At 39.8% G+C, this 22,296-nt stretch overlaps 1 protein-coding gene across 2 annotated transcripts in view; it reads right to left on the minus strand.

Moving 5' to 3' along the window:
• Window positions 1-22,296, minus strand: part of PKP2 (plakophilin 2) — a 108,320-nt gene that overhangs the window by 24,129 nt on the left and 61,895 nt on the right. For both annotated transcript variants that reach the window (XM_065524017.2, XM_005570540.5), the window contains exons 7-9: window positions 7,732-7,849; window positions 6,440-6,604; window positions 5,330-5,503 (exon numbers count right to left, since the gene is read on the minus strand). In XM_065524017.2, coding sequence (XP_065380089.1) covers window positions 5,330-5,503; window positions 6,440-6,604; window positions 7,732-7,849 — 457 coding nt within the window. The remainder of the gene's footprint in view (window positions 1-5,329; window positions 5,504-6,439; window positions 6,605-7,731; window positions 7,850-22,296) is intronic.

The following is a 22,296-nucleotide window of genomic DNA, read 5'->3' on the forward strand; positions in this document are numbered from 1 at the left end:
CCCAGGTAGTGAGCATAGTACCCAAGAGTTAGTTATTCATCTCTTTCCCCCTCCTTCTCTCCCTCTTCTTGTAGTCCCCGGTGTCTAATGTTGCAATCTTTATGTCCACGAGTAACCAATAACTCCCACGTATAAGTGAGAATATGTGGTATTTGTTTTTCTGTACCTGCATTAATTCACTTAGGAAAATGGCTTCCAGATGCATCCATGTTGCTGCAAAGGACATGATTTTACTCTTTTTTATGGCTGTATATCATTCCAGGGTGCATATGTACCACATTTTCTTTATTCAATCCACCATGGATGGGCACCCAGGTGGATTCTCTGTCTTTGCTATTGCGAACAGCATGGTGATGAACCTATGAGTGCACGTGTCTTTTTGGTAGAATAATTTATTTTCCTTTGGATATCTACTCAGTAATGGGATTGCTGGGTGGAATGGTAGCTCTGTTTTAAGTTCTTTGAGAAACCTCCAAACTGCCTTCCACAGTGGCTGAACTAATTTCTATTCCCACCAACAGTATGTAAGTGTTCCCTTTTCTCCTAAGCCTCACCAGCATCTGTTGCGTTTTGACTTTTTAATAATAGCCATTTTAAGTGGTGTGAGACGGCGTCTCACTGTAGTTTTGATTTGATGATTAATGATGATTAGTGATGATGAGTGTTTTTTCATGTTTTTTGGCCACTGGCAATGTCTTTTTTTGAGAAATGTCTGTTCATGTCTTTTGCTCCCTTTTTTAATGGGGTTATTTGGTTTTTGCTTGCTGAATTTTTTAAGTTCCTTACAGATTCTGGATTTAAACCTTTACCAGATACATACTTTGTGAACATTTTCTCCCATTCCGTAGGTTGTCTATTTACTCCCTTGATAGTTTATTTTGCTGTGCAGAAGCTCTTTTGCTTAATTAGGTCCCAGAATAGACAACCCAGCAATGAAGCTCCACACCTACAGCCATCTGGTCTTTGACAAAGTTGACAAAAATAAGCAATGGGGAAAGGACTCCCTATTCAATAAATGGTGCTGGGATAACTGGCCAACCATATGCAGAAAAACAAAACTGGACCTCTACCTTTTACTATATATAAAAATTAATTCAAGATGGATTAAAGATTTAAATGTTAAGACCTCAAAGTGTAAGAATCCTAGAAGAAAACCTGTGAAACACCATTCTGGACATTGGCCATGGGAAAGAATTTATGTTGGCTATTTCAATGTTATCTTTCGCCAAGTGTCTCTTAAGTCTCTTGTCCATTCATTTTTCTATTGGGCTGTCCATGTTTTGTTTATTTATTGTTATCTCAACTCTTCTGTATTTTCCGGATACCCATGTTTGTTACTTACATATGTTGCAAAAATCTTTTCCCACTCTGTGGTTTGCCTTTGTAATGTCTTAACATGTCTTTTGATAGCATAAGTTATTAATTTAGTCAATTTATCAAATGTTTACTTTAAGGTTAGTCCTCTTTGTGTCCATTTTAAGGAAATCTTTCCCTATTCCAGGTCATGAAGATATTCTTCCATGTAATTGTTTAGCATCTTTATTGTTTTACCTTTTATATTTAGGTTTCATTCCTGTTGGTATTTACTTTTATATTTAGGTTTCATTCCTGTTGGTATTTATTTTTGGGTAAGGTATGAGGTAGGGCAGAAGATCCCAACCCCCTGGGTCACAGTACCAGACCATGGACCGTTAGGAACCCGCCGCAGAGCAGAAAGTGAGCAGTGAGTGAGCATTGTTAGTGCTTGAGCTCCACTTCCTGTCAGATCCGTGGTGGCATTAGGTTCTCATAGGCGCACGAACCCTATTGTGAACTGCACACGTGAGGGATCTAGGCTGTGTGCTCCTTATAAGAATCTAATTGATCTAAAGTGGAACAGTTTCATCCTGAAACTCTCTCTCCCCAGCCTAGTCTGTGAAAAAACCGTCTTCCATGAAACCAGTCTCTGGTGCCAAAAAGGTTGGGGGCCGCTGAGGGAATCTGTTTCATTTTTTTCTGATCGATATTAAATAAAGGGCTTTTAAAACTATTTATTTCAGGCTGGGCACAGTGGGTCAGGCCTGTCCCCAGCACTTAAGGAGGCTGAAGAGGGCAGATCACTTGAGGTCAGGAGTTCGAGACCAGCCTGGCTGACATGGTGAAACCCATTTATACTATAAATACAGAAATTAGTTGGGAGTGGTGGCACAGGCCTGTAATTCCAACTACTCGGGAGGCTGAGGCACGAGAATTACTTGAACCCAGGAGACAGAGGTTGCAGTGAGCCGAGATCGTACCACTGCACTCTAGCCTGGACAACAGAATGAGACTCTATCTCAAAAAATTAAGACAAAAATACCAAACTTTATTTCAATGACTTTTAACTTTTACTATGCAATGTTTAATCTTTTAATTTATATTATATTTAAAGAGCTTGCTAAATAAGTAAATTTTATTATTCCATCCTTTTGCTACTAGAGTGACCATTATATCTGAACTAATAAAGCTTAAACTAACATACTTGTACTAACTAGAAATTACTGTCATAATTTTTGTATGTAAATTATATAATCTGTCTTTTAGGAAGCTATTTCAGCTTGGGTTCTTTGCCAAGTAAAGTACACCGTCATTAATTGTTCGGTGCTATCTCAGTTACGATCATATGACCAATGGACTTGATATTTTCTGGTACTATGTGTATGACCTAATTTTCATGTTTTCCTATTCAAAGATTCCTTGTTTGAAATTATAAAGCCAGAGATCTTATCACAGCATCTAAGCATACAAAATTAGGAAAAGTAATGATTAAAAAAAAACACATATGTCAAAATTTTAAAAAGCATCTCGTAACTTAAAAAAATAAAGGGAGGTTGGGTGCGGTGGCTCACACCTGTAATCCCAGCACTTTGGAAGGCTGAGGCTGGTGGATCACCTGAGGTCAGGAGTTTGAGACCAGCCTGGCCAACATGGTGAAACCTCATCTCTACTAAAAATACAAAAATTAGCTGGGCGTGGTGGTGGGCACCTGTAATCCCAGCTACTCAGGAGGTTGAGGCAGGAGAATCGCTTGAACCTGGGAGATAGAGGTTGCAGTGAGCTGAGATCGCGCCACTGGACTCCAGCCTGGGTGACAGAATGAGATTCCATCTCAAAAATAACAATAATAAATAAAAACAAAATAAAATAAAATAAAGGGGCTTCATATTTGTCCCATGCTGCTAATGATTTTCTCTTATAAATCTCCAATCAAGTCCAATTCTAACAACCTTGAATATGAATCAGTATCAGTTGAGTGTAAGCTTCCCTTTAGGGATGGCCTATTAGGCCCCTTAGGTATGACTATTGGCTACTTCCCTGCCTTTAGGAGAGAGTATAGGCCTCCCTTTAAACACTCCCTCCTGAAGGGAGGGAAATAGCCAATAGTCATACCTAAGGCTAGGTATGATTCTAAATGCCTTGATACAATTAGGGCATGAAGGTATCTTCCTTACTTAGGTCCTTTATGGACCTGGTACCTTAAAGTTTTCCTAGTACTTTAAATTTCTGTTTTTTATCCCAGTAAGACTATTACCAAACACAGGGATTTGTCTTATTTACTGCTGTGTAACCCACACCATAACTGCTCGTGTCTGTTATGTAATATGCTCAAAAGAATGTGTGTTCAGCAAATGAACGTAGGAACTTAGGGACTACGTAATACAATCATATTCAGAGCTTAAGTGGCACAAATATCCCTGTAACCTCAGAAAAATGAAAGCACTCCTGGTCTGGATTCTGTGGGAGCCTCCTGGAATGGAAGAAGCTAAAATCCAAGCTTAAAGGGTTAGCTTATATTGAACTAGACTCAGACCACAGCAAGCTTAAACACACACACACACACACACACACACACACCCCTATTTAATTTTCTTTTATGTTAGCTGGGAATTAATAAGAGGGCTTCTGTAGTTCAGCAAAGTAAGAGAAATGGTTTTGGGAAATCTAGCATAGGAAAATGGGAAATAACATGATTCATTAGTGTCCCTGTGTCATTAAGGGCTCCCTGGTAGTTATCAGTTTCTTTCTCAATGTACATTTTGCAGAAAGCCAAACAGATGAAAGTTTGGGTGCATTTTTAACCACAATGCTAAGGTAAGAGAAATACTGGTGTTAGCATTTCACAATTTTATTCAAAACAGAGAACAAGCTTCTGTGTAAACATACATATTAAAGAATAATATGGTTTCTCAAGTAAAACATAAATATTTTTTGCTACTTACAAGAGTCCTTTTCTCTACAGAGATAAGTGGAGACTACACAGATAATGAGCTACTTGGGGGGAGTTCATTCTAATCGTTTCATGACCAAGGCAAATAATACAAGCTTAGTTTAAATCATTAAATACTTATAGAATACCTTAAATATAGGAAGGGTATAAAATACATGGGGAAGTGAATAAGCTTTTACTGTTTTAATTATTTTGACTTTGCTGGTATAAAGTAAGTGCATCTGGAAAGAGGATCAGCTCTTTATTTTGTAGCTGAATTTCTGGGACACAAAAGCACAGATGGCTTTTCCAACTCCACACTGCAGTAGACATCTGCTGTTGTTTTTGCCTTCCCAGCACTTTTTCCTCCTTCCTTTGGTAGTAACAGTCTCATTTTCCATTAGGAAGCACTCCTTTACCAGTTCAGCCCATGTGGTACAAGGGGTAGTGGCCCTCATCCAATCAAACCCATCCCCTGGAAGTGCAAATCTGGGCATATGACCCAGACTTGGCCAATTAGAACATCGCAGCCTCAGAGACACAGGTACTGATTCAGAAACGGGCAAGAGGCCCAAGCCAGCCCGTGAGACATACTCTCCAACTTCTTAACAACACTCTTGGGAAAATGGTAGTTTGTTTCTTGTGGGGGACACATTGGGCTGATAAAATGTGAGCCTGAAATAATTCATGGCTGTCTTTGTTACCCTATGGACAGAACCTTTGAGAACAAAACCAGCAGAGGAAAACCAAGCCCAAAAGATGAAGAAAGTCATAATTGTAATCACTGATGCACCTAAGTCCAGTCATGACAGAAAGAAGACCCACCCTGGACTTTTCAGTTCTATAAGCCAAAAATTTCCTCTTTTTTGCTTAAACCGGTTTGAGGCAGGATTCTGAAATCTGTAACTGAAAGAGTACTGACCAACAGCAGCCTGACTTGACTTCACATAAGCTGAGACTGAAACCCTCTGTAATTTCTGAGAACTGTCTTGACTAAAATAAGAAACCTTTGTCTCTTACCTCACTGTTTCGTCTCTGAAATGAATGTAGGTATGTCTACAATATCGTTATTTTAAAAAGTAGGAAATCAGGCCCAATACTCACTGGTCCACTTCCGGCAGTGAGGTTCTGGAGAGCTCCTAAGGATGCTTCCTGTGTGTAGTTGCGGACACTCTTGGCGATCAGTGACAGATACATCCTTATCACGATGGAATGCCACAGCCACTCCACACCCTTGGGGTTGCTCTTTTCCTCTGGCATCGGCATGTCCTGGTATTGCTGACCACACACAAAAGGAATCCAGAATTAATGCATGTCAGGTGACGTCTACAATTTCACACTCAAACCAGGAGACCAGAAATACTGTCTAGAAAGGCTCATAATTTGCATAAGCCCTTGAAATAGAAATTTTAAAAGCAAATACATACAATTTCTAATCACTTAACTTTTAGCCCATGATGATTATTTCTTCCTAGTAACACCCCACACCCCTAACTTGATATTTCTCCCAGTGAGAGAAAATTCAGAGAATTAAGGATAGGCCATTCTAGAATGGTTTTCAGTCTGCTGTTGAGCTAAAAGCTAAATTAGTCACAACCACCCTGCAGATAAGAAAAACAGGCCTGTTCCCTCAGTCTTGTGAAAGTGTCCAGGATAGCACCAGGGTTCTAAATTTACCAGCTGATCTCCACAAATACCATGATACTCAGAGAAGGAGGGGAGGTTACATTCTTTTAGTTTTCATATCAGTATGGAAATAAATATGTATTCCTTCCTATGAGGTTTGCTTTTAGTATGTCCAAAGTTGGTTTTCAGAATGCCCAAAGCCAAATATCAGGGCTGACTTTAATAAAAACAATTTATATACAATTAGCTATGCTGCATTAAGCTTCTTTCCTAACCTATAAGGCATAAAGCAGTATGGTTCATGGGTAGCAATGAAAATCTGGAGCCAGGCTGCCTGGGATTGTATTCAATCTCTTCTACTTATTTGCTGAATTATTCCAGGAAAATTAATCTTACTGTGTCTCTGTTTCCTCACTGGTAAATGAGGGTATTAATAATACACACCTCAAAAGGTTGATGTAAGAATTAAAATAACTTAAAATAGTGCCGAGATATACCAAGTACTTAGACATACACATATACACAAACACGGAATCTCTCTCATTATCTCCCTCTCTTTCTCATTCTTTCAAAAACTTCCCAATATACCTCTTTTACTTTCCTGCTTCGACTGCCAAAACACCCAATACTTTTGTTGTTGTCAGTCTGGATATTCCGGTTTTGAATATAGATATTCTGGGAATATTTCTCTGGGAGCTCTGCCTCCAGCTGGTAGGAGAGGTTATGAAGAATGCATACACAATTCTCTGTGGCCTGAGAAAACAGGACAAGAATACTGATCGTATACATATAGACATCCTTGCAGGTGTGATATCACAGGACGCAGGCTTTAGCTCTTACAAGGTTTACCAGATGCAACTGGGTGTGCTTAAACTGCGGGATGCCTGGGGGAATCGCAATGAGTATGTCTAGAAAAGCTAATGTTATCATGAATAGTCAGGAGTGCGATGCTAAGAAGTAGAGGCTACATTTCTTAAACAATGGAGAGTCTTTTTAGTTTACTTTCTAAAGAGTGTGTCCAGAATAACTCTATAGTTTAGATACGTAACTTACTAGCTATGCTGAATTGGAGAAGAGGAGGAGATACTGTTTATAGGAACCAACTAGGAGGCTATTGCAATAATTGGAATGAAAGATGCACAATGTAGGAAAACACTAGAAGCATCAGAGGGAAGCGGAAGAACTGAAAGCCTTTTCAGAGGTAGAAAGCACATGATTACTCAGATTTCCATCTTCTTTTGGTGGATGGTGATGATTAAGAAGGATTATAGGCCGGGTGCTGTGGCTCACGCCTTTACAGAGCAGTTTGGGAGGCCGAAGCGATGGATCACCTGAGGTCAGCAGTTCAAGACTAGGCTGGCCAACATGGCAAAACCCTGTCTCTACTGAAAATACAAAAATATATTAGCTACGCATGTTGGCGCACACCTGTAATCCCAGTTACTTGGGAGGCTGAGGCAGGAGAATTGCTTGAACCCAGGAGGTGGAGGTTGCAGTGAGCTGAGATTGTGCCACTGCACTCCAGCCTAGGCTGGGTGATGGAGCAAGACTCTGTCTCAAAAAAAAAAAAAAAAAAAAAGAAGGATTATAAACAGAAGGGGCAAGTTTGGGAATGAAAAAAGAGATACATTAAAATTCATTGCTGAACATGTAGCATTTGTGCTCCTTTCAAATATCCACATAGTGAGGTTAGACAGACAGTTAGACATTGGAGCCTGGAAAATAGAAAAGGCAATAGGTTTGAATATTTCTAACGATGTATGGAAAAATCTTAGGCTCAGCAATTGAGTCAGTGAAGAAATCCAAAACCAAGCAGCTATCTTAAGAATATTCTGAAACATCTTAGTAAGACAGAACAGGATAGTTATCTCTTGAATCACCTTGTCATCTGGCTGGTAATCTGCAATGGTTCCTCTGACATAATGGACCAGTGAGTCAATGAGTCCGTCACATCTTCTCATTGCTTTTCTCCCATCAGGGCCAGCAGAACTCATGTTTCTACCAGAAAAAAGTAAGCAAAAAACCGTAAGTCTTAGGCTGTGTATCCAACAGGCCTTTGTTTTGAAGTTTTACTTGACGCTTCTTCCAAGTGTTTGGAAACTGGCAAATATGTAAAAGTGTGACAGACTTGCCCAGTCAACAAATCACTGACTGCCTAAAGGATCAACTATGAACATACTTTCTGAATATTTCCAAACAACACGTAATCGTGTCATAAGTCTTCCGTCTACTTCACTCCAAGCACCATGATCAAAACATTATTTACTTAATCTTCGCTCCATTTTGACTGTTTTGGATATGAGGCAAATGTTTTTGTAACTAGAACGAGAGCAAATGGCACATTAGACATTATAATATACTGGATGCCAAGTCCCAATTTGCTCTAATTTTAACTCTAAGTAATTTAAAGTTGCTCTGGGCCTCAGTTTCCTCATTTGTAAAGACAGTGTGTTGGACTACATTCTTTGTGGTTTTCTAAGTTTCAGTATAAACTGTTATTGACAAATATTAAATCAGATGCTCTAAAATATGATTATTTTACCATTAAAATGGCAGAGAGATGTTACAGAAAACATGGAAGAGTCTGCAGTGTGTAAGGCTTCAGTCAAGAGTATGGCCCATGAACATCTTTACACTTCTCTATTTCTAATATGGCTAAGTCATGACACCTTTCTACAAACAGTAACTAAACCTACAATTGGAAGTTGTTTACTGAGAAATGAAACTTATCAAATACAGGAAAGTAATGCATTTGGGGATTACAGTGCAGATTCACATCATGTTTATAGTCTGGTATTATTGTTACTACCTTCCCTTAGATTAAGTTTTTCTTACTAGCATTAACTACTTAAACATATTTTTTTTTCCAAAAGTGTCAATACCTCAGTCAACAAGAATGACAAAAAAATAGGGCCTTCAGGTTTTTAAAACTTGAGAATCACCTCTATTCCCAACTTTGTTAAGAACTGTCCATACAAAATGTATCAGATTTTTTTTTTTTTTTTTGAGACGGAGTCTCGCTCTGTCACCAGGGCTGGAGTGCAGTGGCGCGATCTCAGCTCACTGCAACCTCCACCTCCCGGGTTCAAGCGATTCTCCTGCCTCAGCCTCCCTGAGTAGCTGGGACTACAGGCGTGCATCACTACGCCCAGCTAATTTTTGTATTTTTAGTAGAGATGGGGTTTCACCATGTTGGTTAGCCAGGATGGTCTCGATCTCTGGACATTGTGAACCACCCGCCTCAGCCTCCCAAAGTGCTGGGATTACAGGCATGAGCTACCACGTCTGGCCCAGATCAGTTTCTTTTACTGGTAGGTAGAATATCCAAAATATGTTCAGGACTTTTTGTTTACAATGTGTTAGTGTCATTCTGAACATCAAAAAGAACTGCAACTTCGAGACATTTTTGAGCCTTATTTTCCTCATCTTTAAAATAATATAGGCGGCCGGGCGCGGTGGCTCAAGCCTGTAATCCCAGCACTTTGGGAGGCTGAGATGGGCGGATCACAAGGTCAGGAGATCGAGACCAGCCTGGCTAATACGGTGAAATCCCGTCTCTACTAAAAAAATACAAAAACTAGCCGGGTGAGGTGGCGGGCGCCTGTAGTCCCAGCTACTCGGGAGGCTGAGGCAGAAGAATGGCGTAGACCCGGGAGGCGGAGCTTGCAGTGAGCTGAGATGCGGCCACTGCACTCCAGCCTGGGCGACAGAGCGAGACTCTGTCTCAAAAAAAAAAATAAAAATAAAATAAAATAAATAAATAAATAAATAAATAAAATAATATAGGCCAGAAGCTGTGGCTAACACCTGTAATCCCAGCATTTTGGAAGTCCAAGCCAGGAGGATTGCTTGAGCCCAGGAGTTTAAGACCAGCCTGGGCAACATGGCTAAACCCTGTCTCTATGAAAAAATACAAAAAACTAGCTAGGCATGGTGGCATGTGCCTGTAGTCCCAGCTACCTGGGAGGCTGAGGAATAAGACTGCTTGAGCCTGGAGGGTGAGGCTGCAGTGAGCCGAGATTGTGTTACTACACTCTAGCCTGGGTAACAGAGCAAGACCCTGTCTAAAAAATTAACAAAATAAAGTAATATAAGTGATTTCCAAAAGGCCTTCTGCCTCAAAATACTGCTTTCAATGTATATTTGTCAAAGAAACAAAGGTGCCTAAGCATTATATCAAGAACTAAAGGGAGCTGGGCACGGTGGCTTACGCCTGTAATCCCAGCACTTTGGGAGGCTGAGGTGGGTGGATCACGAGGTCAGGAGATCGAGACCATCCTGGCTAACATGGTGAAACCCTGTCTCTACTAAAAATACAAAACAAAAATTAGCCGGGCGTGGTGGTGGATGACTATAGTCCCAGCTACTGGGGAGGCTGAGGCAGGAGAATGGCGTGAACCCGGGAGGTGGAGCTTGCAGTGAGCTGAGATCGTACCACTGCACTCCAGCCTGGGCCACAAAGCTAGACTCTGTCTCAAAAAAAAAAAAAAAACTAAAGGGAATGAGAGGAAGATACACAATATTATACCTTGCTTTCAGGGAGATCACATCTATAGGTTGAACTCTGGAAACTAACAAAAACCGACTGTTTTAACCCTCAAAAATGGCAATTTCATGATTCAACCTGACAGTTGAGGCGATAAGACTAACATACCTAAAACTAAGAATATACTAACAATTTAATGGCTGCTGAATTGATATAATGAAAGCTTTTAACAAAATCTCTTATGTGACTGATTCTCATTTGACCCTTCTACTTCCTTATTAATTTTTACTGTACCTGAAAAACTTGGACAGTTTGTTCATTAAAAAAAAAATAATGAATGGGTTCATAAGCTGGAAATAAAACAATTTTTTTACTTAGCTTTTTTCAAAGAAATGATCATTTCAGCCAAGATCCTCTATCTACTTTGTGAGCCCTTTAAGAATCATGGGGCTTCAGAAGCTTGACAGAAACTGAAAAAGCATCTTTTCCAGTCTCCTTATTTTATACATGAAAAACTAGAAGCCAAAAGAGCTTCCGTTACTTTTCCCAGTGACAGCAAATTAGTGGTAAAGTCAGGAAAAGAGGGCTGTTCTTTATTCTGCACCCAGGGTGGCCCAGAACACAGCAAACCCCATCTAGCATTCATTCAGTCTGCAAATACCATATGTCCCCAACTATGTGATGTTATCATATGTTTAAAAGCTTCCCCTTGGCCTTTTCAACCTCTAGCCGGGATAAATGGCAGTAGTTTAAAATTGCTTTGACAAATCAAAAGGTCTTTCTTCCTGGCTAAGCCCACTGCGTACCTTGCAGATGGATGACTTAGCTTTGTTTAACTCCAGGGTGTTTATTTCGGGTTGGAGTGGTAAGTCAAGTTGGCAGTACTGCCAGTTCACAAGTACTAACTGTTGTCTTGCTGTTTGGTATTATCCAGACTCTACTTGCTTGAAATGGGACTTATCAGGGGTTTCTGGCAGCCGATACTTTTGCTGACAGAAAGTGCATGGAACCCCATTGCTCCGAAATATCAAAAATAGTTCCCACCTTACTCAACTACACAGAAATATGAATGATAAGGGCAGATTATTTTATACCACTGCATCCAGGAATAGAAGTCATTAGACAGAAAGTAATTTGTTATTGTACCACCCTGAAAATAACCAATAACTATAGAAAATGATATATCCATCTTAAAATACATATTTTTTTAACAGCTAGTACTTAAGCTTGAGGGAATCAGAAAATTAACATGGCTATCCTTAGGCAGAATTGATCTTTTTTACAATGTATCTCTTGAATCATAAGAACTATTTATTGATTAGTTTCCGATACATTACCCAATCGTGGCTCAATAGAAAAATATCTCAAAACTGTAAGTGAAATACACTGAAACAATGACCTTATTGAAAATTAAAAGAGAATGAGCATACAAACATGGTAGCTACTCAATAAAAAGTGCTTATTAAAGTTAACAACAGAATATATTAAAAATGTGTAATTTAGTGCCTGTCATTTGCATTTGATTAAACAATGGGTTTATTTCCCCTGGTATAATCAAGCCTAGGTCTGAGTAAATATCTGGGTACCTTTAGGAAAACTAAAACAGTATACTGTTATATACTGAAATTTAAAAACAGCTCCTTGGACTAGGGGTTGAAGGCAAGGGGCCAGAGCCTTTGGAGATGGGGAGTGAGGAAGGAGACAAACTACTCTTCACATAAAGGCAGGAATTATTTGGAGTTCTTCACCTTCACTGGTCCCAAATGGGAAGACACCAGCTTGACTTGTGGCCAGTGCTTGATATTGGGAAGAATCTCTCCAGCAAGGTGACTTGTAATGGGGGAAGAAATAGAATCTGAACCTCTGTGTGTCTCTGAAATGGTCACAGAGCTTCACATATTTAGGAGGATTCAGGTGTTTTATCAGAAAGCAAATCTGTGACTTTTCACTCCCTCTAGGACCTCTTATCTCACACATTCCTGAGTGTCACAATGAAAAAGAGAAAAGAAAACATAACACCCTGGACCTTGCTAGAATGAAAAGGAAGAATGGTATGTTAATGGTTGAGATTAATGACAGTGTGACTAAATCTTAGATTCATATGGTAAACCAAAGAATGGGCAGTGACAAATGAAAAAAAAAAAAAAAAAAACAGCTGCAATTTAGTGTTTGCACTAGACATTATGGTAGGCAACTTACAACTAGCATGATCTGTAATTTTCACAAAATTCCTGAAATTAGGGTACCCTAGAATTTCATTCTGGGAAATTCCGACCTGTGATTCTCATTTAAAATCAGAATTAACTGCTCTAACAGGATTGTTACAGGCTCTTCCATATAAGGTAGGATATAAGCTAGTCTGTCTGTGGCTATGTGCAGGGGTGCTGTCAAATATGCTTAATTGACCAGCATTGAAAGGAAGTTTGTTACAATCCCAGAACATCCAAACTCAGGTACAGTGTGTGGTCAGCTGGCCTGGGGAAACAACGAGCTGAGGGAGATGGTTAAAGTAAAAGGCTACAGTTAGTTTCCAGGACATGAAATGGCCAGGAACAATAATGTCTGGTGCATCTTTTCAAGACACTTCACCACCAGACAAAATAAGGAACTTTAGGAGGCAGAATTTTTGTTTTGTTTTGTTTTGTTGTTTTTGAGTTAGTCTCACTCTATTGTCCAGGCTACAATGCAGTGGCATGATCATGCCTCACTGCAGCGTCAACCTCCCGGGCTCAAGGGGTGCACTTGCCTCAGCCATCTGAGTAGCTGCGACTATAGGCATGCACCTCCAAGTCCAGCTAATTTATTTTTGTAGACAGTCTTACTATGTCGCCTAGGCTGGTCTTAAGCTCTTGGCCTCATGTGATCCTCCCACCTGGCCCTCAAAGTGCTGGGATTACAGGTGTAAGCTACTGTGCCTGGCCCAGGAATTTTTTTTTTTTTTCCAAAATTTTTTGAGACAAAGTCTCACTCTGTTGCCCAGGCTGGAGTGTGGTGGCACAATCACAGCTCATTGCAGCCTTAACCTCCTAGGCTGTAGGGATCTTCCCACCTCAGCCTCCTGAGTAGCTGGGACTATAGGCGCATGTCGCCATGCTCAGTGAATTTATTTTTTGTAGAGACAGGGTCTCATGGCGTTGCCCTGGCTGGTCTCAAACTCCTGGTTTCCAGGAATCCTTCTGCCTTGGCCTCCCAAAGTGCTGGGATTACAGACGTGAGCCACGGTGCCCAGCCAAAATTTTGTTTTTTAAATGGGACTATTGCTACTTGATAATGGGTATGGTTTTTACCAACACACAGTTTATGTGCATGTATCATATACAAGGCCTGGTGGCTGTGGGACCAGTCTTTTTTTTTTTTTTTTTTTTTTTTTTGAGACAGAGTCTTGCTGTGTTGCCCAGGCTGGAGTGCAGTGGTGAAATCTTGGCTCACTACAACATCTGCCGCCAAGTTCAACTGGTTCTCCTTCTTCAGCCTCCTGAGTAGCTGGGATCATAAGCGTGTGCCACTGTGCCCAGCTAATTTTTGTATTTTTAGTAGAGACAGGGTTTCACCATGTTGGCCAGGCTACTCTCAAACTCCTGACCTCAGGTGACCCACCTGCCTCGGCCTCCCAAAGTGCTGGGATTATAGGCGTAAACCACCGCACCTGGCCTGGGACCAGTCTTGAAGGTCTAATAATCAGCACTCTCTGAGAGAGTGATCACCTCAATGGTTTTAAAAAATTATGCACGCATCACCAACAACTATAGGCTTCCTAGTACTGTGTAATGTAAACTGTATGGTAAGACCCTAAGTGGTATCAGTCAGAAAGCCACTTGGTAGGCAAAGTTAAAGTTATTCCAAGATTAAGTAGGTACTTGACAAGACATCAGCTGATACGCAGGCATCCTTCTTCCTCTTGTTATTTAAGATTTAGGCTTGGGCTTTTGTTTAACTCCCACCTGATACATATCAAACAGTTGGGTCTTGTCTGTGATTAACTAAGAGAAGCAGCACAGTCAGCTTGTGGTTGCACATGACAAAAGGGAAGCCTCATTTGAACTGGCAAGAGGAAGAAAAACTCGATGCCAAAAGAAGGCTTGTCTGTTAACTCTGAAGTCAACATTATTTCCTGAAGGTATCAACAAACATCAGCCAAAGTCAGCTGTTCATTCTGCAAATAGAGCAACATTGGGAGGTAGGACAAGGCCCTACAACCTACACATCCTGGTCCTTTCCGGACAAGCAAAATTAATGGAACAAAGCTATGTTGTCATCTATTCTGTACCATGAAACTAGAAGGTGGTAGAGGAGAAAATCTAACCTTAAAAATCCTTTAGCTCTGGCCAGGCACAGTGGCTCACGCCTGTAATCCCAGCACTTTGGGAGGCCGAGGTGGGCAGATCACCTGAGGTCAGGAGTTCAACACTATCCTGGCCAACAAGGTGAAACCCCGTCTCCATTAAAAACAAAAAATTAGCTGGGTGTGGTAGCACATGCCTGTAATCCCAGCTACTTGGGAGGCTGAGGCAGGAGAATCGCTTGAACCCAGGAGGCAGAGGTTGCAGTGAGCTGAGATAGTGCTACTTCACTCCAGCCAGGGTGACAGAGTGAGACTCCATCTCAAAAAAAAAAAAAAAAAAAAAAAAAAAAAAAAATCCTTTAGCTCTGCTTTCCTGCATTTTCAGGTTTTCCAAAAGCATTCTGAATAGTTAATTCAGCCAGTAATCAACTGGCTGGCAGGCTACATTAATTTCCTCTCAATTAGCTAGAATATGTTATGTAGGACAGAATCCCAAATTCCATTGAAAATAATTCTATTAATTATAAACAGCAAACCGTAATTTTAAAAATACACCGAAGAGCTACTGCAACTTGAATAAGCATTCTTGACACATAAAGGAGATATCTGGAATGTCAGACTAGGAATAATAAAGATGTTTAAGACCTAAAGTAAAATAATATGATGCTTAGATAGTCTGTACCTTTAAGACAGGCACAGATTTTAACCACAGGATAGTGACAAAATCGTCAGTTGCTTTATCCCAATGTATCAACCCCTCACTTTTTATAATAATGAATAAAAACAATTTAGTAGTCATTTTGACTATGATGATAGTCTTACATTTTTTGGAAAAAGACCTTCAGTGTCACAAAATACAGTTCATAAAACACCAATTTGAGCTATATAGATATTTTTCTTTAAACATGAAGATGGTATTAAAAGTCTCTGATAAAGACATTCTTGTGAATTCTTTTTTTTTTTGCCCAAGACTCAACTCATAAGCTAACTGATTAAGAAAGCCCAGCAAAAAGAGTCCATTTGATATAATGAGTAAAAATTAATGTCCTGTTTCCTTCCCTGATTTTTCTTCCTCTGTATTGTTCCTATTCATGTATTTTCAGGCAGTCAATATTTATGCACTGATTGATAAGAATAAAGAGTTTCTTTAGCAAAGAGAAGTGTTACATAATTTCTGTAAAGTACAACTTTTAATCTGGGCCAATTTGGTAAAGAAACGAATAGGACAGTGGAAAATGTTAGTCTGAAGAACAGGGACCTTCGTAAAGGGGTCAGTTGGTTGTACATGTGCTGCTTGAGGATTTCAGTGAGACATGTACTCTTAAAAACACTGGGTTCAGGAAGACCATGGTTTACCAGGTAAGCATAGTCATATTTGTTTTGATTTTGTTTGCTTTAATAACTTAAGAACTGTTGAGATATTTCAAAATAATGGCCTAAAACCCTGAAGCTTAGTTCATAAAACAATCATTTTTAAAAATCAGGATCTTATTTACCCATTTAAATACCACTTCCACCTTTTAAATTTACTTAAAGAAAAAGTTGGCCAGGCACGGTGACTCATGCCTGTAATCCCAGCACTTTGGGAGGCTGAGGTGGGCAGATCACAAGGTTAGAAGATTGAGACCAACCTGGCTAACATGGTGAAACCCTGTCTCTACTAAAAATAAAAAATTGACTGGGCGTGGTGGCACACGCCTGTAGTCCCAGCTACTCAGGAGGCTGAGGCAGGAGAATTACTTGAACCCGAGAGGCAGAAGTTGCAGTGTGTGCCACTGCACTCTAGCCTGGCGACAGAGTGAGACACTGTCTCAAAAAAAAAAAAAAAAAAAGATAAATTTACAAAGTAATTTAATTAATTAAACCATGTACTTGTTTGTATATCTAAAGTAACCAACAGAAAATATGGTTATGACCGGTTATGCTAGTGTAACATTAGAAATATTGCCAATTCCATTATTTATGAACTTCATATTGCTTATGTTTACACATGAAACATGAAGAGTTTAAATAATCAGCCAAATAACTGAGGCTGAAGATGATGATTCAATTGTCTTTCTATTTCTGGGAAAGCCAGTCTCAGGGCTGAACTATCTAGATGCTTTCATCAAGTTTCCATTTTGTTTGCACTGTCTCATCTAGCATTACTCTTCTAGTTTTATGGTAAATTCTTCTCCAGAAGTAAATGCATTTAGATTGTGATTTTCAATAGTAAGTTCTGGCCTCTTTTGGGGGCTACATCTTACAAAAAAGAAAAATAGCTATTTGATAGTCAAGAAAATTAGATCCTGATTTACTTATCTTCTTAATTATCTGGGATTATGCACAAGGCTAGACCAAATAAGTCATGAGTATTCAGAATAAGATGTGGATAAGCAAAGGTAACTAGAATGAAAATGCATACAGGCTGGGCGCCTTGGCTCATGCCTGTAGTCCCAGTACTTTGGGAGGCTGAGGCGGGCGGATCACGAGGTCAGGAGTTTGAGACCAGCCTGGTCGGTGTGGTGAAACCCCGTCTCTACTAAAAATACAAAAACTAGTTGGACGAGGTGCCATGCGCTTGTAGTCCTAGCTACTTGGGAGGCTGAGACAGGAGAATCGCTCGAACCTGGGAGGCAGAGGTTGCAGTGGGCTGAGATTGTGCCATTGCACTCCTGCCCAGGTGACACAGCAAGATTGTCTCCAAAAAAAAAAAAAAAAAAAAAAAGAAAGAAAGAAAGAAAGAAAGAAAGAAAGAAAAGAAAATGCATAATCACGAAAATGTAGATGCAGTAAATTTCTAAAGTTTGGTACCAAGATATACATTAAAAATTATATTCAGTATGTGGTTTTTTGGTGTATATGTGCTGGAGAAGACAGTTGTAACTGAATATATTAAAAATGTACATGGAGACATTCATTTTTCAGAGAGTAGCTTGTACTGATATTCCAAAACAACTTGCCCTTAACTCTGTGACTAATTAGAAACAAGATTGATAGTTACGGCTTTTCTTTCTAAAGGTACAGTTTGCTTCCTCTGACAAGCCACTCCAGCTAGATTTCCAGTGGAAGAGACAATAAAAGTTTCTTTTAAGAATTTAAATAATTTTAAGTAATAAAATGTAATACATAAAAGGATATTATACATTCAAAACACATTTACTATAGGATGAAAGGTGGGAGAAAGTGAACTTTATGTCATTTGTAGGAGAAATGCATTACAAATTGCTTTTCGTCGTTCACCAGCATACACAGGCATAAAATGCATTGAGAAAAAAAGAATATGTTTTATAATGTGTACTGACAAATTCTGGGTAGACCTTCATAAAGCAGACTGCATCTTTATCTTAAGGTGGCAATTTTATAAGCCTTTTCTCATAAGCAGATGGTCAACAAAATACAGTAACTCAAGAAAATGACTTTTTAGGGCTTTATGAATTCAGATTGTTAATATGACTATAGTATTTAAGAATGCTGGAGACAACCTAATGATAGAATGATGATCTGACGACTGAGATGGACATTCAAACACCTACTCATCCTTTAACAGTTTGACCTTCTCCAGAAAAAATTCCCAACTCCCAAGGCAAAGTGAGTGAAGCAACTCAATGCTTTGATAACAGTTTATTCATTCCTCTCTTTAATCTCTTACCAAAAGGATTGTCACGATCTCTTCAGGTGCCATTTTCCTCCACTAAACCCAGAGTTCCTCCAGGGCAAAAATAGGTCCCATTCCATTTTGAAATCTCAGAAATTTAAATAGTGGTTTGGATAGAGGAGGCCTTCAACATACTCCAGGAATAACAAAAGGGTTGGATAAGAGGGAGAATAAATGAAGACCAGTGGCAGAATCCCAAGAAGGCTGGACTAGCTGTCATTCTCAAATTTCTGATAGCTGGTTCTATAACTGTGGAAGAGTCTTGGGGACTTAATTTCTTCCCCTGAAGAATGAGGCCACTAACAGAAGCTCCCTCGATGTGTTTGGTTTTGACCTAAGTGTTTTCCAGAACTTGACTCTCACTGCTCTTAGGGCAAGTGTTTTTCCCCTTCTCTAGTCTGACAGAGCCAGCCCATTCCTCATGTCTTACACCTGCCCACTTAAGTGCCTACCTTAGCCCTGAGGCATTTTAATTTATTACCTCTAAATTGCTTCCAGTTCTTGTCCTTTAAGAGAAGAAAGAAGCTGAGGGAGGAGGAGGGGAGAAAGAAGGAAAGAAAGAAAGAGGAGGAAAGAAGCTATAAGAATAATAAGCAGAAATGATGGTAAATCTTTGGCAGCAATTTCAGACTTATCCCAGATAATAACCATTGGTTTTATTTATGCTACATTCAGAGGTTTTCCAATCAGTGATGTGGAAAATAGAGTTAATAGTCAGGTTACACCAATTCCCTAGGATGAGCCACAGTATAAATTCATACTACAAAAAAAAAAACAGGACTCACAATAGGTGTGTGTGTGTCTAGAGGGGTATGGAATCATAGAAGACAGCCATTGCATTTTTTTTTTTTTTTTGAAGTGGAGTCTTTCTCTGTGGCCCAGGCTGGAGTGCAGTGGCGTGATTTCGGCTCACTGCAAGCTCCACCTCCTGGGTTCAAGCGATTCTCCTACCTCAGCCTCCCGAGTAGCTGGGATTACAGGTGCCCGCCACTATGCCCAGCTAATTTTTTGTATTTTTAGTAGAGATGAGGTTTCACCATGTTGGGCAGGCTGCTCTTGAACTCCTGACCTGTTGATCAGTCTGCCTCGGCCTCCCGAAGTGCTGGGATTACAGGCATGAGCCACTGTGCCCGGCCTACTTTTTTGGTAATTTAAAATTCTAAGCCTATTAAATAAATATTTTGGAATTTGAAATATTTGGAAGAGCAATCTGATAATTGCAATACATATTTTAACTAAGTTATACTTCTTACTCCAAGTAAATAAAGGATGCTGTGAAAAAAAAAAAGAGATATTTTAGCAGCTTTTCTCCACTGAAGAAAGAAAAAGAAAGAGGAAAAAAAGAAAAAGAGGAAAAAAAAGAAAAAAAAAGAAAGAAGAAGAAAACATGCTGAAGTTTCATTATACCGTCTAAGAAAACAAAGGAATTGCTTCTTCTTTGAAAAGGAGTGTTTATGGAGAAATATGCCTATACCTTAGTTACCTATGTTGTGATGTTAAAGTAATCAACTAATGGAAATTCAGTGCTAGCAGCTTGCTGATAAATGTTTAACAACCAGCTTTCTGGGGCTGTGGTAGGGGGAGACGTCTGACTTGCAGAGTTTGTCAATTTCTTTCTTTCTTTGTTTTTAGAGATGGGTCCATGTTGCCCAGGCTGGACCTCTGGGCTCAGGCAATCCTCCTGCCTCAGCCTCCCAAGTTGTTGGGACTACTGGCACACACCACTGTGCCTGGCTTGTGTTTGCCAGTTTCTTACTAAAATACTCCCATCACGGCTAGTCTCAAGCTACCAACATGGCGTCACTGAACACGGAATGATGCTGAAATGCCAAGAATCCCTCTCACTTGCCGGCTCCAACACACTGGAGTGTACAATTTATTTTCCTCTCCTATCTTGGATTTTACCAGTCATTAAGCTAGTGTAGTATGACTTAAGAAAAAAAACGGAAACTTTACGTGGGCACATGGTTATCCCTGTTGCAAAATTTGTATCACCTTTCAGTGAGTGACTTCAGTGGTGAAAAGTATGTAATTCCAAAGGGCCCTAAAGAAAGCACCGATGCCTGTGGTAAATGCTGTTGCAGGCACATGCTCATCCTAAAGACAAATGATCCGGTACATCCCCAAGGTGGCGGACCTGACAGTGCTAGTCTTTTTTTTTTTTTTTTTTTTTTTTTGTTGAGACAGTGTCTCGCTCTGCCGCCCAGGCTGGAGTGCAGTGGCCGGATCTCAGCTCACTGCAAGCTCCGCCTCCCGGGTTCACGCCATTCTCCTGCCTCAGCCTCCCGAGTAGCATGTTCTCTTAGAGGAGTGACCTCACTATAGAAGCTTCCGGTGGGCAGAACTGAAGTCACTGCCACAAGTTCGTTAGTTAAGCAAACATTCTACCTACAGAGCAGATTTGCTCAGCACCATTGCCACGTGCAGACCAGAAACGATCTTAACGTCAAGTCTAGTAAGTGGAGAAAGTCACTGGTGTATGCACAAGTTTTTCTCCAAAATAGACGGAAAGAATTTATTATAGTAATCTAAATCAAACACAATGCTCGAAATACTACTCAATTTAGTTCACTGTCGGCTCTGAATACATGTAGGGAGAAAATAACACCAATCAATTTGTGGCAATTAAGATATTCGGTAACATTCATGAGTTTTAAAAATGTAGCTAAGATTAACTCTTACTAGAACCAGTCAACATCTGTCTTAAAAATTTTTAAGAGTGAGCTGGAGACATAAATGAGCAACTACTTAGCAGACACCTCTATGTCCTGGAAATCAATGCTATGTGACTGCAGGTTCCATGGAGGTCTTTTCTTTTCTTTTTTTTTTTTTTTTTGAGACGGAGTCTCGCTCTGTCGCCCAGGCTGGAGTGCAGTGGCCGGATCTCAGCTCACTTTCCGTCCATGGAGGTCTTTGCTTACATTCTGACTCATATCCTGAATATTCTCCTGGTGGCCTTTCTATCCATTGTGATGACATCTACCCTGAAGTTGTCTACAATGCCATCTCCTATCTTGGAAAGGTGTCTCATTTCATATACTTCATCTTTGTATCTTCTTTGATTATATGAAATGCAGTGCAGAGTTCTACATGCACAGAACTTCAAAAAGAACAACACTGAAATGCTGATACAATGCCCATAATGACAACTGAATATGCCTGTAAATTGGCAATATCTGACCCTGTGGTGTCTTGAGACTATGAAGGGCAGGGGCTTTATCCACCTAAGCACAATCTGTGGACATGTGACAAATACTAATGTATCTAGCATACTAAGACCTTCGGCTTTGAAGACACGCTTCCCGCATTTGAATTTCAACTGTCTACTGCTAGCCATATGACTTTAGGAAAATCACTCAACCTCTTTGAGGTTGTTTCCTCATCTATAAAATGAGGAAAACCTACCTTGTAGGGGCTGCTGCTGAGAATAAACTGAGAAAAACCTCATAAGGCATTTAGAGCAGTTTCTAGAACATAACAACAATAAATGTTAGCTATTATTGTTATAAATGAGATATACAGATGAAATCGGAAGGGACAGTTTAGTAAACATATATATTATGGTACTCACTTCCCAGATTTTGGCTATATTCTGCTTTTGGAAGGTGAAATTCAAATAAGTGTTCTGGACTGTTTTGCAAACACTGTTTAAAACAGTGCTATTCTGACTAGAGTGTATTCAGCTACTATATGTTCTGAAAAATGTGTGCCAACCAGGGCATTGCTACAACCAACCAATGTATATCTTCTACTCATCAGTCGTAAGGGGAGACTACAGGAAGAGATTTGTAACTAGCATCATTGCCTTTAGATTTTTACCTTCACAATACACCTTTCCCTGTTGATAGTATCATTCTTCTTCTTCCCACAAAAATTATCATATCTCTGTCCTCCATACTAGCTAATTTTGCTTACAGAAGAAAAAAAATTAACTCCTGTTTCTCAAAGAACTAAAAATAGAATTACCATTCAATCCAGCAATCCCATTACTGGGTGTATATACAAAGGAAAATAAATTGTTCTACCGAAAAGGCACATGC

This window comes from Macaca fascicularis, chromosome 11 (assembly GCF_037993035.2).
Source record: "Macaca fascicularis isolate 582-1 chromosome 11, T2T-MFA8v1.1".
In the NCBI taxonomy this organism is placed as follows: domain Eukaryota; kingdom Metazoa; phylum Chordata; class Mammalia; order Primates; family Cercopithecidae; genus Macaca; species Macaca fascicularis.